The 16,433-nt window shown below is 37.5% G+C and overlaps 1 protein-coding gene across 2 annotated transcripts in view; it reads left to right on the top strand.

Annotated features, from left to right (window-relative positions):
- The window catches only part of RNF13 (ring finger protein 13), a 162,036-nt gene that overhangs the window by 79,890 nt on the left and 65,713 nt on the right, over positions 1–16,433 (top strand). For both annotated transcript variants that reach the window (XM_011972770.1, XM_011972771.1), the window contains one exon: positions 16,299–16,386. In XM_011972770.1, coding sequence (XP_011828160.1) covers positions 16,299–16,386 — 88 coding nt within the window. The remainder of the gene's footprint in view (positions 1–16,298; positions 16,387–16,433) is intronic.

Raw genomic sequence — 16,433 nt, 5'->3', positions numbered from 1 at the left:
TCATTGGGTCTTGTTTTTTCATCCATTCAGATGCTCTCTTTTTATTGGAGAATTAGTCCATTTACATTCAGTGTTATTATTCATAAGTAAGGACTTACTTCTGCCGTTTGTTATTTGTTTTCTGGTTGTTTTGTGATCTTCTTTTCCTTCTTTCTATCCTTCCTGTCTTCCTTTTAGTGAAGGTAATTTTCTCTAGTGGTATGATTTAATTTTTTGCTTTTTTTGTATATTTGTTGTTTTAAGTTTTTTAATTTGAGGTTACTATGAGGCTTGCAAAATACTATCTTATAACCCATTATTTTAGACTGATGACAGCTTCACACTGATTGCATAAACAAACAAACACAGAAGAAGAAAACTAACAAAAACTCTGTAGTTCAACTTCATCCCCCTGCTTTACAATTTTTTGTTGTTTTTCTTTTTCCCAAGTAGCTAGGATTACAGACGCCTGCCACCATGCACAGCTAATTTTTTGTGTTTTTAGTAGAGACAGGATTTCACAATGTTGGCCAGGCTGGTCTCGAACTCCTGACCTCAGGTGATCCACCTGACTGGGCCTCCCAAAGTGCTGGGAGTACAGGTGTGAGCCACCGTGCCCGGCCTGTTGTTTTTCTTTATGCCTTATTTTGCTGTCCATGTCTTGAAAAGTTGTAGTTACTGATTTTGATTAGTTCATTATTTAATCTATTTAAGATAAGAGTAGTTTGCATACCACAATTACAATGTTGTATTATTCTGTGTTTTTCTGTGTGCTAACTATTATCAATGAGTTTTATACCTTCTGATGATTTCTTCTTGCTTATTAACATCCTTTTCTTTCAGATTGAAGAACTCCCTTTAGCATTTCTTGTAGTACAGGTCTGGTGTTGATGAAATCCCTCAACTTTTGTTTGTCTGAGAAGGTCTTTATTTTCTCATTTATACCTGAAGGATATTTTTGCTGGATACACTATTCTAGGGTAAAAGGATTTTTCCTTCAGCACTTTAAATATGTCATGCCACTCTCTCCTGGCTGGTAAAGTTTCCATTGAAAAGTCTGTTACCAGACATATTGGAGCTCCATTGTATGTTGTTTCTTTTCTCTTGCTGCTTTTAGAATCCTTTCTTTATCCTTGATCTGTAGGAGTTTGATTATTAAATGCCTTGAGGTAGTTTTCTTTGAGTTAAATCTGTTTGGTGTCCTGTAACTTTCTTGTATTTGAGTGTTGATACCTTTCTCTAGGTTTGGGACGTTCTCTGATATTATCCTATTGAATTAACTCTCTACTCCTGTCTCTTTCTCTACCTCCTCTGTAAGACCAGTATCTCTTAGATTTGCCCTTTTGAGGCTATTTTCTAGGTCTTATAGGCATGCTTCATTGTTTTTTATTCTTTTTTCTTTTGTCTCCTCTGACTGTTTTTCAATAGCTTGTCTTCAAGCTCACTAATTCTTTCTTCTGCTTGATCTATTTTACTATTAAGAGACTTTGATGCTTTCTTTAGTGTGTTAATTGCATTTTTCAACTTTAGAATTTCTGCTTGATTCTAAATATCAGTCTCTTTGTTAAATTTATCTGACAGAATTCTGAATTTCTTCTCTGTGTTATCTTGAATTTCTTTGAGTTTCCTCAACACAGCTATTTTGAATTATCTGTCTGAAAGGTCACATATCTCTGTTTCTCTAGGATGAGTCCCTGGTGCCATATTTCATTCATTTTGTGAGGTCATGTTTTCTAGGATGATCTTGATGCTTGTAAATGTTCTTCAGTGTCTCAGCATTTAAGAGTTAGGTATTTATTGTAATCTTCACAACCTTGGCTTATTCATGCACATCTGTCTTAAGAAAGTTGTCCAGGTATTCAAAGGGACTTAGGCTTCAAGCCCAACAATGCTGTGGTTTTTGTAGAGTTGTAGAGGTACTGCCTTTGTGGTCTTGGATAAGATCTGGAAGAATTCTCTGGATTATTAGGCAGAGACTCTTTTTCTTTTCATTTACTGTCTTCTAAACAGATGGAGTCTCTCTCTCTTTCTGTGCTGAGCTGCCTGCCTGGATCTGAGGGTATGGCGATATATAAGCATCCCTGTGGCCACCACCACTGAGACTGTGTTGGGTCAGACCTGAAGCCAGCACATCACTGTGTCTTGCCCAAGGCCCACTGTAACCACTACCTGACTACCACCTATGTGCATTCAAGGCTTTTAGGGCTCTACAATCAGCAGGTGGTGAAGCCAGTCAGGTTTGTGTCCTTCCATTCAGGACAGTAAGTTTCCCCAGGCCCCTGATGGGTCCAGAGATACTGTCTGGGAACCAGCGGGATTAGAGTCAAAAACCTTAGACATTTACCTGATGTGCTACTGTATTGCAGCTAAGCTGGCAGTCAAACAACAAGGCAAGGTCCTTCCTGCTCTTTCCTCCCCTCTCCATAGGCAGAGGACATCTCTGTATGACTGCCACCACCACCACCAGCCCACAGGGGATTCTGCCAGGCCACTGTCGGTGTTTACTTAAAGCCCGGGGGTTTTCGGTCAGCTTGTGGTGTATACTGCCAGGCCTGAGACTCACCCTTCAGGGAAGTGGGCTCCCCTCTGGCCCAAGGCAGGTCCAGAAATGCATCCAAGAACCTAGGCCTCGAGTCAGGGACCCCAAGAGCCTGCTTGTTGCTCTACCCTACTGTGGCTGAGCTGGTACCTAAGGTGCAAGACAAAGTCTCCTTTACCTCTCCCTCTGCTTTTCTCAAACAGAAGGAGTCTTTTACCATAGCCACCACAGGTGGGAATGTGCTGGGTCATCCCTAAACTCAGCATGTCTTAGGGCCCAAGGACCATCTGGGTATCACTACTGGTTATTCTCTTTAATTAGCGGGTGGTGAATCCTGCCAGAACTGGGTCCTTCCCTTCAAAGCAGCAAGTTTTCTTTTGGCTCAGGATGTATGTAGAAGTGTTGTCCCTGAGCTAGGGGCTGGAATGGGGGCCTCGTGACTCTGTTCAGTGCCCTAGTCTACTGTGGCTGAACTGGTATTCAAGATGCAAGACACAGTTCTCTGTACCCTTTGCTTTCTTCTCCTTGAGTAGAAGGAAGGTGTCACTTTTGTTACTGTGAGCTGCACTGCCTGGGGTTGGGAGAGAGGTGATGCAAGTCCTCCCTTAACTGTCCCAGGTGGTGTTTCCCTAGGTCCCATGCCACCCTAGTCAGCTGACTCTGAGCCCTTCCCAGCACTAGGAATTGCCTAGGAATTGCACTCCTTGTGTCCCAGACTATGTTTTAAGTTTATCTATGATCCTGGAGCACTTTGGCCTGTGTGGTGAGGCTTGCAGAGAAACTCAAATTCTCACTACTGGTACTGGGATAGACAATTCCCCTCGGGCTAAGGATGGCTCAAATGCTCCCCCAGCACCAGTGCTGGCTAAGCTCAGCATGGCTTTACTCTCTGCTGTGACAGGGCAGCACTGAGTTCCATGTAAAGTCCTCTAGTCACTGTGCTCTCACTACCCCTAGTGGGCAGACTCTGCATTGCCTGGTTGCTGCCGGGAAGGGGGCGGGGAATGGGGAAGGGTGGTGTCAGCGATTCAAGTCTGTCTCTCCTGTCCTCTTCAATGTCCCTTTCAGCGATTTGAAGTTGAAACCAGATACTGTGATTGCCCACCTGATTTTTGTTTCTTCTGAGGGTGCTTTTCTGTGTTCACATAGTTGTTAAAAGTTGGTGTTCCTGCAGAGGAGAATTAATGATGTAGGCTTTTATTCTGTCATCTTGCTCCACCCCCCATTTTTGAAGTAATTTCTCTGTATACCTCCCATCTCTGTGGTACTCTAACCTGCAAATTCAAATTTGAGCCACTTCAGCTTGTTTGAAATCAGATCTTTGTGTTCACAACTCAGTGAGTTGGCTGTGTTCTGTCTTGCTCTGCTGTGTTATGTATGGTTCAGGCAGAAAGCCAAGGCAGTTGTGGAGATCACCTTGTTTTCATTTTCTTGGAGCACAGTCCTGTGCTGTTTAGTTTTGAATGCAGTTGTTTCATAAATTTTGTCTAGGGAAGAGAAACCCATATCAGTTATTCTTTCATGGCTAGATACAAAACTTTCTCCATTCTCTGTCTTTTGTGACATTGATATTTTGGAAGAATCCAGAATTGTTTCGTAGAAATGCCCCTTACTTTGGATTGGTCTGATTGTTTCCTCATGATTGGATTCAAGTTAGATATTTTGGCAGGAATTCTAAATATGAAATATTGTTTTCTTAATTTTATTTCTAATAAGTTGACTTGTATGTTTATTCTTATGCTATACCACACTATCTTGATTACTATAGCTTTGTGCAGTACAACTTCAAATTGGGAAGTACAAGTCTTCCAACTTCGTTATTTTTTCTCTTTTTATTTTTTTAATTACTATTCTGAGTTCTTGAATTTCCATATGAATTTTAGTATAAGCTTTTCATTTCTGGAACAAAATAAAATTGGGATTTCAATAGGGGTTTGGTTGAAATTGCAGGTCAATGTAGGGAGTATTGCCATCTTGACAGTGTTAGGTCTTCCAATCTATGAACATAAAATGTCATTCCCTTTTATTATGGAGATCTTTAATTTTTTACAATGTTTTGTAATTCTAGCAGGCAAACCTTGCACTTCTTTTGTTGAAAGACAGAAAAAATCCTCCTATATATAGGATTTTTTTCTCTTAATTTTATTTTGAATTCTTCATTGCTAGTGTATAGAAAAACAATGGATTTATGTATATTGATCTTGTATCATGTCACATTGCTAAACTGGTTTATTAGTTTTAGTAGTTTTTTTGTGGATTCTTTCATTTGATTGATTGATTGATTGATTGAGATATCATTTGCACATACAGATAGTTTTACTTCTTCCTTTCCAATCTGGAAGCATTTTATTTCAATTTCTTGCCTAATTTTCCTGGCTAGAACTGCCTGTACAATACTAAATGGAAGTGCCAAGAGTGGAATTCTTGTCTTTCTGATCGTAGAGAGAAGGCTTTAAGTCTTTTAACCTGAAGTATGATGTTAGCTGTGATTTCTCGTAGATGCTCTTTATCAGGTTGAGTACCCTTCTATGTCTGTTTGTTGAGTACTTTTATCATGAAAGGATATGTTTTTTTCAAATATATAGTGTTAGTAGTATCCCAATAAGTTTTGCTGTATTTTGTTTTTGCTTTCATTTATCTCAAAGTATTGTAAAAATTTCCTTTGTGATTTATTTTTTGACCCATTGATTAGGAGTGTGTTATTTAATTTTGAAATATTTGTGAATTTCCCAAATTTCCTTTTGATATGGATCTTTAATTTCATTCCACTATGATTGGAGAATATACTTTGTGTGATTTCAGTACTTTTAAAGTTATCCAGGGTTATTTTATGGCCTAATGTGGTCTGTCCTGGAGAGTATACACTTGAGAAGAATCTTTATTCTGTTGTTGGGTGGAACAGAATCTGTTTGAGTCAACACTCCTTAATAAACTCCCTTTCATATATACATCTATCCTATTAGTCCTGTCTCTCAGGAGAAGGTTGACTAATACAGATTTTGGTACCAGGAGTGGGGCAGAAGGATACAGTTTGGCTGTGTCCCCACCCAAATCTCACCTTGAATTGTACTAATCCCCACATGTCAAGGGCATGGCCAGGTGGAGATAACTGAATCATGAGGATGCTTTCTCTTACACTGTTCTCATGGTAGTGAGTAAGTCTCACAAGATTTGATGGTTTTATAAATGGGAGTTCCCCTGCACATGCTCTCTCTTGCCTGCCGCCATGTAAGACGTGACTTTGCTCCTCATTCATCTTCAGCCATGATTGTGAGGCCTCCCCAGCCACGTGGAACTGTGAGTCAATTAAACCTCTTTCCTTTATAAATTATCCAGTCTTGGGTATGTCTTTATTAGCAGCATGAGAACAGACTAATACAATGTAACAAAGTGGCAGATGTAAATGCTACCTCATAAGTAATTATATTAAATATAAATAGATTAAACATCCCAATCAGAAGCCAGAGACCAGTAGAATGGATTTTAAAAACATTACCTATCTATATGTTGTTTACAAGAGACCCACTTTATATTATTCAAAGACACAAATGGGTTGAAAGCAAAAAGAAAGAAAAATACATACCATGCAAACAGCATACAACTGGACTTTAAGACAAAATTGTTGCTAAGACAAAGAATGCTACAATGTCTTCCATCAGGAAGATATCAGAGCTACAAACTTACACAGACCTAATTACAGAACTCCAAAATACATGAAGCAAAAGCTAAGATAATTAAAGAAAAACATACAATTCAACAATGATAGTTGGAGACTGCAATGCCCCATTTTCAATAATGAACAGAACAACTAGTCAGAAAATCAGTAAGGAAACACAAGACTTGAGCAACAGTATAAATCATCTATTTATATTTAATATAATTACTTATGAGGTAGCATTTACATCTGCCACTTTGTTACATTGTATTAGTCTGTTCTCATGCTGCTAATAAAGACATACCCAAGACTGGATAATTTATAAAGGAAAGAGGTTTAATTGACTCACAGTTCCACGTGGCTGGGGAGGCCTCACAATCATGGCTGAAGATGAATGAGGAGCAAAGTCACGTCTTACATGGCGGCAGGCAAGAGAGAGCGTGTGCAGGGGAACTCCCATTTATAAAACCATCAAATCTTGTGAGACTTACTCACTACCATGAGAACAGTGTAAGAGAAAGCATCCTCATGATTCAGTTATCTCCACCTGGCCATGCCTTTGACATGTGGGGATTAGTACAATTCAAGGTGAGATTTGGGTGGGGACACAGCCAAACTGTATCATTCTGCCCCACTCCTGGTACCAAAATCTGTATTAGTCAACCTTCTCCTGAGAGACAGGACTAATAGGATAGATGTATATATGAAAGGGAATTTATTAAGGAGTGTTGACTCACATGATCACAAGGTAAAGTTCTACAACAGGCCACCTGCAAGCTGAGTAGTGAGGAAACCAGTCCAAGTCCCAAAACTTCGAAAGTAGAGAAACCAACAGTGCAGCCTTCAGTCTGTGGCCAAAAGCCCGAGATCCCCTGGCAAACCACTGGTGTAGGTCCAAGAGTCCAAAAGCTGAAGAACTTAGAGTCTGATGTTCGAGGGCAGGAAGCATCCAGCGTGGGAGAAAGATGGAGGCCAGAAGACTTAGCTAGTCTAGTCTTTCACCTTCTTCTGCCTGCTTTTATCCTAGCTACACTGGCAGCTGATTAGATGGTACTCAACCCAGATTGAGGGTAGATGTGCCCCTCTTAGGCCACTGACTCAAATGTTAATCTCCTTTGGCAACACCCTCACAGACACACCCAGGAAAAATACTTTGCATCCTTCAGTTAAGTTGACACTTAGTAACAACTATCACATACATGTTTTCTATATATTTTCCTTCTCTTTTCATTTCCTGCATTTTTGTGTGTTAAATAGTTATTTTCTAGCATAACTTTAAGACTTCCTTGTTTCTCCTACTAGACATTTTTTAGTTATTTTTATAGTGGTTGCCCTGGGTATTACAATTTATATCTTAACTTGAGACAAAGTAGTTAGGTTTAATACTAATTCAGTTCAAATAGTATACAAAAACTTTACTCCAATATACCTTCATTTCCTTTCTCCTCCACCTCACTGTCGTAATACTGTTGTCTTACAAATTACATCTATTTTGTGCAATTGTCTTTTTAAACAGAGAGGAGAAAAGAGTTAATAACCAAAATATTTTTATACTGTTTTCATAGCACCTATGTAGTTACATTTACAAATATTTTTTATTTTGTGTAAATTCAAGTGATTATCCACTTTCCATTCATTTCAGCCTAAAAGGTTCCCTTTAATATAACTTAGAGAGCCAGTGGCAGATTCTCTGTTTTTGTTTATCTGGTAATGTCTTAATTTCACCTTCATTTTTTGTCTTGGTTAAAAATTTTTTATTTTTAATTTTGTGGGTACATGGTAGGTATATATATATTTTTGGGGTACATGAGTTGTTTTCATACATGTATGCAATGTGAAATAAGCACGTCATGGAGAATGGGATATCTGTTCCCTTAAGCATTTATTGCCCCCTTTTTTTTTTTTTTTTTTTTTGAGATGGGTTCTTGCTGTGTCATCCAGGCTGGAGTATAGTAGCAAGCCTTTATCTCCACGGCTCAGGTGATCCTCCCACCTCAGCCTCCTGAGTAGCTGGGACTACAGGTGTATATTATCACACCCAGCTTATTTTTAAATTTTTTGTAGAGATGGGGTCTCTTTACATTGCCAGACTGGTCTTCAGTTCCTAGAATCAAACAATCTTACTGTCTTAGCCTCCCAGAATGCTGGGATTACAGGCATGAGCCACCATACCCTGTCTTCTAGAAGTCTTTTTGCAGATTCATTTAAGTAGATGATTATGTGAACTTGCAGATAAAGATTTTCAGTTTTTCATTTCTTCATCCATATGCATTTTTACACACTCTCTCTTCTGTCCCCTCCCTCTGCCCCACCCCCGCCACCTTATTGCATTGACTAAGAGCTTCAGTACAATGTTGAATAGAAGCAGTATGAGTGAATATCTTCATTTTGCTGCTGTTACTAAGGAGAAAGCATTCAGTCTTTTCCAGCAAATAGAATGTTAATTTTAAGAGTTTTGTAAATAACACTGTTCACAGAAGATATTTTAAAATATCAATTTAAAATATGAAGCCAAGTTCATACTTGAACGTGAAAGTAGATTGGGAGCAAAAAGAAAAGAAAGATGCTTTAAAGCTACTGAAGACATCATGAGTAAAATCGGAGTTGAAGAAAATTTAGTCATTCTCTTCCTAGTGATTAAGCACTGAAAATACACCTTGACAGAGATGTATTTTTATGTTTATTCCTAAACCATGGTAGATGAATTTTCCCAGTATTTATTACTTTTTTCTACTTCTATTCTTATTAGTTTACTTGTTTTAGTAAATAAAATTATGACTTGTCACTGAAATTTTCCTCTAACTCACATATATTTTTTATTTTGCATGCATTACTCTGTTTGACGTATTTTAGTATATCCTCTTTTAACTTCCCAATTAAATGATCTTTTTATACTTATAAAAATGTTGAAATAGGGAACTAAAATGTATGTTATTAAAACTAGAAGAGACTATTTATGTAAAAGTTACTGTTTATCATCAGGTATCTTTTGCCTGTTATCTGAAGACAGATGTTCTCAGAAACACTGGGCATTTGCAGGAAATGCATGTATGCTATTGCTGGAATATCCTTTATCTGTCTGAAGTAGACCTTCTTTTGAGCTTGCCTTTTCTCTGTTCTTCAAATATTACAAATTACTCTTCATGCAAAACAGTACTATAATTCAGATAAAAGTTTTAGAACCTGAAATGCAGATTTGTATTTCAAGTAAATAATGTTCTTGTTCTAAGTGTGTGTCATTTTACATGAATATCCAGACTCCTGTCTAATATAATAACTGGATTCTTTTCAAAGTTATTATTCACCAAGGAAAGTCATCTCTCTTACATTTTTACCATTCTTGCAGGTGTGTAGCCTGGACATATACACATGTCCGCTTATTTGTAACATCTCTTCCCAGAGAAACAATAAAGTACACTTAACTTAGTTCACATATATAGATGTTAAAGAGGATTGAAGATTATAGGAAATGTAACAATGTGAATAGATCATGTTATTAGAAGTTTGTTTTAAACAATGAGGTAGCCAGATTTGTATTTTTTTGAGATGGAGTCATGCTCTGTCACCCAGGCTGAAGTGCAGTGGCGCGATCTCGGCTCAGTGCAACCTCTGCCTCCCGGGTTCAAGCAATTCTCCTGTCTCAGCCTCTCGAGTAGCTGGGACTACAGGCATGTGCCACCATGCCCAGCCAGTTTTTGTATTTTTAGTAGACATGGGGTTTCACCATGTTGACCAGGATGGTCTTTATCTCTTGACCTCATGATCCCCCGAACTCAGCCTCCCAAAGTGCTGGGATTACAGGCGTGAGCCACTGCGCCTGGCCCCAAATATTTATTGAATGAATAGATCAACTTGCTGAAAATCTGAATTTTTGTGTGTGTGTGTCGGAGTTTTGCTCTGTTGCCCATGCTGGAGTGCAGTGGCGCAGCTCACTGCAACCTCCGCCTCCTGGGTTCAAGTGATTCTCCTGCCTCAACCTCCGTAGTAACTAGGACTATAGGTGTGCGCCACCGTGCCTGGCTAATTTTTGTATTTTTAGTAGAGACGGGGTTTCACCATGTTGGCCAGGGTGGTCTTTATCTCTTGACCTTGTGATCTGCCCGACTCAGCCTCGCACAGTGCTGGGATTAAAGGCGTGAGCCACTGCACCTGGCCCCAAATATTTATTGAATGAATAAATAGATTAACTTGCTGAAAATCTGACAATTTTTTTTGTTTTACTTTGAGATGGAGCCTTGCTCTGTCGCCCAGGATGGAGTGCAGTGGCACAATCTCGGCTCACTGCTATCTCTGACTCCTGGGTTCAAGCGATTCTCCTGCCTCAACCTCCTGAGTAGCTAGGACTACAGGTGTGCACCACCGTGCCCAGCTAATTTTTGTATTTTTAGTAGAGATGGGATTTCACCATGTTGGCCAGACTAGTCTTGAATTTCTTGGCCAGATTGGTCTTGAACTCCTGACCTCGTGATCTGCCCGCCTTGGCCTCCCGAAGTCCTGGAATTACAGGCGTGAGCCCCGCGCCCGGCCTGAACATTTTTGTCTTGAGTCCTAACCTGTTGTGTTCTACCTACCTATGGAAACTTGCTACCTCTCAAATCTAGTATGCTTAAAGCCAGTCTCTGCTGCTTTCCTATCAGAACAGTTTCTCAGCTTTCCTATTTTGGTCAAAGGCATTCTCCAAGTTCCCTAAGTTCAAAAATTGGTTGTGAAGAATAAGAGATAGTATTCTTTCATGTCATTACTGTTATCCTGCCTTGTCTTAACAGCTTCTAAATCTTCAGTCTCTCCTTTCCAAGTCAATGTAATCATTACCAGATTGTTCCAAAGCAGTGTTTTAGCCATGTCAACCCTTTATTCAAGTGCCTACTCTGAACTCCTGACTGAGGAGACAACAAGTCTACTTTTCTGAAGAGCCTTCAGGGTACTGCACAATCTGTCCTTTTTTCTCTCTCTCTTCTCACTTCTGACTCTCCAGCAATAAACACTAGTAGCAATGGCAATAAACATAACTCTTACTTAGTATGTGCCAGGTAATGTTTAAGCACTATTTTAAGTGTTTTTAATATATTAAATTATTTAATCCTCAAATTAAACAATAATAAGTAATTATGTATATTGCAATACTAGTAATATAGACATTTAATAACTTGCATGTCTAATAGAAGCAGGATTTGAGCCCAGGTAGTTTAGTTCCCAGAGTGTGTACTTTTAACTAATCTGCTGTTGTGCCTTTCAGTAACACTCTTCTTTAAGTCAGATCACTATGTTTTTTGTTTTGTTTTGTTTTAAATGTGTCTTTTAACATACCATTTGCTCTGTTGTAGCTCTCTTCTTCCCATATGAAAAAATTTCCCCATCTTTTCCCACTGTTAACTAGAATTTCCTGTTTTTGTTGAGGTGTAATTCAAGCCTCATAAAATCTGCCATAGGTATTTCATCCCATAGCCTTTTTCCCTCTAAGTTTCTATCAACTCTTCCCACAATATTTTAACACATTTCTTCTTGGCTTGTGTTGTTTTATGTATAGGTTTTATTTTGCCCACAAGATTTTAAGATTAATGTTATCTGCATCTTGATGCTTTCTCAGTTCAATTCCTCTTTCTAGACATTTGTAAAATGTTACATAAGGTTAATGATCCTGGGCCTCATCCTGATTCATTGGGCAAACCCATGCTTCTCTATCTAACCAGACAAAGCAGTGTTTAAATCTCAGCTCTGCCTAAGTGTGACCTTAGGGTAGTTACACTTAGCATCTTTCTCATTTGTAAGCAATAGAAAAGAATATGTACATTGTGGAGTTGTATTGAATATTAGAGATAATATGTGTAAAGCACTAGCACACAGAGGTTTCTTTTTAAAAGGTCTCTATTCATGATCAGCTAAACAGCATAATCATTTCTATTTTCTTATAAGGCATGTTTTATTAGTGTCAATATTACAAATTTGTTCAGGCTAGAAATAAGATAGATTATTGTGTTGTTCCCAGGTTTCCTTTTAGAACCTGTCTTGTTGAAGACTCTTCTATTAGCAATCCGCTATCTTCTGACAGACTGGCTATTTATAATAACAAGCCAGCAGTTCCATTATTTCTTTAAACCTCTTGGTTCGGTGCCACCTGGTCTATATAATTTAGTTGCATGTAATTTGTTTATTGGATGTAAAATACTTAGTGCATTTACCATAATTTGAGCTAATAGCTCTGATCAGTCTCCTTAAAAAGGCAGATTGCCAATACAATTTAGAAGGCTTTATGATGTAGTTTTCAGTTTTGATGGCTGTTTTGGATTTGCATTTGTTCTCTGTGCATGCTTTGTTTCATGAATCTTTAAGTTCTTTGCTTCCATCTGACACCATGTGTTTGAGGTTGCATTTTATGAATGGGAAACTTTGCAAATGCTTACTAAATGATTTAAAATTTATTTCTGCCTCATGTGTTCTTAAAAATACCAGCTGCTGCTTAGTTGAAAATGTAATTTAATTTGACTGACACATGAGTTTTATAGTTCATAAACATGGATGTATTTTCCTTGTTTGTATTCATAAGCCTGTTAGTCCATATGTTAATGTGTTCTTTGATTCAATTTCATTTATTTATTTTAAAAATCAATAAAAACAACAGAAACCTTGGGAAAGCCTTCATACTTGCTATATTTTTGAAACATGCTTCTGTTTTTTGGAGATCACACTTAGGCCTACAGAATTTCTTCCCATTTTAGTGGTTTCCTAAGGTTTCTATTTTAGGAGTTGTATCATCATATTAACAGAGAACAGCTTTTGATATTATATAATTTTGTACTGTATTTATAGAACTAAGTGCATTTTGGATGTGTGAAAGACATATTTCTCCTAAGTTGTTTGATACAGTTTTAAAAGCCTAATGGCTAGATTTAGTTAAACATGGTAGACTATTATAAATCCATTCATGTATATTGATGATTCTTAATAATTTGAGAGTGAGAAAGCCTCTTGCAAGATTATTACTTTATCTCTTCTCTCCAGAAAAGTTTATATGTAGACAACTGCAGATTTAAGGACCCCCGAAGACCGGTTTGGGAATTGGGATAGTACAAGGGTCCCCAAGCCCCCAGCCGTGGTCCCGTGCCTGTTAGGAACCAGGCCGCACGGCAGGAGTTGAGTGGTGGGCTAGCAAACATTACTGCCTGAGCTCTGCCTTCTGTCAAATCAGTGGTGCATTAGATTCTCATAGGAACATGAGCCCTCTCGTGAACTGTGCAAGCAAGAGATGTAGGCTGCACGCTTCTTACGAGAATCTTAACTAATGCCTGATGATCTGAGGTGGAACAGTTTCATTCTGAAACCATTCCCTCGGTGGAAAAGTTGTCTTCCACAAAAGCAGTGCCTGGTGCCAAAAAGGTTGAGGACCCCTGGGATATGACATGTATATGTGTAAGTATAAGACACTGTATAAGATCTTGAAGAAAAATATAAATAGATTAATATAAATACTGTAAGCAGGGAGCAATTAATATAGGTACATGGGGCATAGGGGTACAGGACAGGGCAAGCTTCATGGAGATGATGGAATTTGAAGTACTGATAGGCGTTCAGAAGACAAAGCCATTTCTACACAGGGTCAAGAAAGCAACCGACCTGTTTAGCTATCCATGAGTATTGAAATTTCCTTAAGGATAATGACTTTCTGATTGACCCTCAAGTTCCACATTGTGTCTAGTGTGGATACAGTTATCTTTAAGCTCAGCAACTACTTGCTGAATTCAGCCACAGTTTTTACTCATTGTTGTGGTTTCTGAGACCACTTTTCTCTGTGTTCTAACATGTTACATGTTTGCCTTCATACATATTTTTATTCAGGGAAAAAAGTTAAATGATGTAATTTCAATGACTATGTGCATTGGTTGGCTTTAAAAAGAAATTTAAAACAAGTTTGGTATTAGCAGGAAACAGCTTTTGATATTGGTCTAATTTTTTATTTCTTAAATTGTGTCTTTGGCAACAGTTACTTTTTGGGTGTGGAAAGAAACATTTCTCCTCAGTTCCTTGGTTAGCTTTTTGGGAAAAGTTAAAATGGTCACGAAAGCATCAGATAAACTAATAGTAACCCCAATGGAGTATACTTTTGTTTAAATAAAAGCCAAGTGAAGTCTGTACTGCCATGGTAATATCATGCAGAAATAATAAGTTAATATATGTAACAAATAATCAAGGTTTACAGACTACATTCTTAAGAGATTATTTTTTTCCTCCCTTTGGAAAGTAGTGATATCTAAGGGGAAGAGGGTGTGGGGGACTGGCATTTTCTCAGCATTCATAGTTGGATAACAAAATCCACCTAAAAATAAAATATGTACTCATGTGCAAAAATGCTGAACTTACTTTTTTGATTATTGACCTTTCTTTGCACAACTAAAACATACTTGTCACAGTTTTGTTGACTGGTTGATTTCTTGTCATTATTCCTACATTAGAGTAGTGAGTCCTGTGCCTGCAAACAATTTATATTAATTAGTTTTTAAAAAAATCACTGTCTGCATGATTTTATCTCCTGTGTTTATAATGTTATAATATGAGCTATTAATTTAAGCACATTTAAAAAATACATTTAATTGATTCAAGTAATATTTTATAAGTGCCTACCCTGTGTCAGGCTATTTCATAGGTGCTATGGAGGCTATGAGATGAACAAAGTATTAATTTCTTGGGGCAGTCATATCTCCTACAGATTTAGTTTTTTTCAGTAATAGGATAATATTATTCTGATTTATCCACACTGTTGTCTCTTTCAGAAATCTAACTTGAATTGGTGGGATAGTTTTAGAGAAGTCAGGAATAATGTAGAAGAGAATTTTTTGCTGTGCCAAGTCAACTGACCTGACGGGGGTTGAATATGTAGAACTCATTTCTCTTACCTAGCTTTCAGATCCAGAGTCTGAATAATTGCATATCCTTTTTACATTTGGGAACTTGACTCGGGGCTTTCCCTGACCCTTTGGAACATGACTCAGGTTTTATTTTTATGCAATTATTGCAGAGTGTTGAATCATTATAATGCTGATAACTAAAACGGAACTAATATTAGACTTGGAAATTCTTCTAAAAAATTAATATGCCTGTTTCTTAAAAACACTTAACACTCAAACACTCTGAGACATACCATTATGGAATGCTCATAAGGTAATGTATTTCAAGAGTTTCTTACTGAAATTAGTATCCAGAACTACATATGTTCAAAAGTATTTCATGTATTCAAAACTACGTATATATATATGTTTGCCCTCCCGATTTTTATTTTGTTCAACCAATATGCAAATAATGGTCTATCTGATCCTTCATTTTTGCTGGTAGTCTAAAGGTCATGCAATAAGTAGTTTATGTCTGGGTTTATTTTTACTTATAACAGAAAAATTATTTTTAAAGTGAGATGTAATAACATGTTTTGACACTTTTCAGATCTTTCATATAAGAAAATTCTGCCACACATCCGACTATATTCTTATGGTGCAAAGGTTACTATTTTGGAGGCTAGCTTTAGGAAAGATCAAATAGCTAGATAGAATCAGAGTAAGCAGCTTCAGCCTGCAGGTATTTTTAATTTTTTAAAAAGCTTTCTAAAGGAATTTTACAGAATATTTTGGATGATCAAGCTAGTGATATGAATTGGTTCTATCTGACTCATTTCTATGTGTTAGACATGGTATTAAGCATTTTAAAAATATTATTTTACATATGAGAAGAATATTGTCATTCTCATTTAAAAGGTTAGGAAACTGAGGGTTACAAAAGAAGTAATTTGCGCAAGTTCATCCCACTAATTCATGGCAGAGATGGGAATTGAATGCTCAAGGTCTGGTGACTCCTAAGCCTGATTATAGCAAGTTTCTACCTCTTTAGAGCAAAACAGATATATTACTTTGGGTCCTTTTAGTGTTTTAGCTTGTATCCTCATCCTTTATTTACTTCAGTAGGTTTTTATAATCAATTGTAAAACATCTATGTTTCAAGAGCATACCTGAGGTTTATTTCTACATATGTTCGTAATCTAGTCCTAGGTATATAGTATAGACTTTGTTGATTTATAGAGTTGAGGGACACTGTGACAAACCACTGTCTTCCTTATAACATGATTTTTTATTTTTTGATTTGCAGGTTTTAAATGCACAGAGAGCAGGATACAAGGCAGCCATAGTTCACAATGTTGATTCTGATGACCTCATTAGCATGGGATCCAACGACAGTAAGTACAGGTATCACTTTTCTTCTCTCCTGTTTGACAGATCATTT

Source organism: Mandrillus leucophaeus, unplaced genomic scaffold (assembly GCF_000951045.1).
Source record: "Mandrillus leucophaeus isolate KB7577 unplaced genomic scaffold, Mleu.le_1.0 Scaffold130, whole genome shotgun sequence".
NCBI lineage: Eukaryota > Metazoa > Chordata > Mammalia > Primates > Cercopithecidae > Mandrillus > Mandrillus leucophaeus.
The sequence above is the reverse complement of the archived record's forward strand: the minus strand, read 5'-3'. Positions and strand labels throughout refer to the sequence as shown.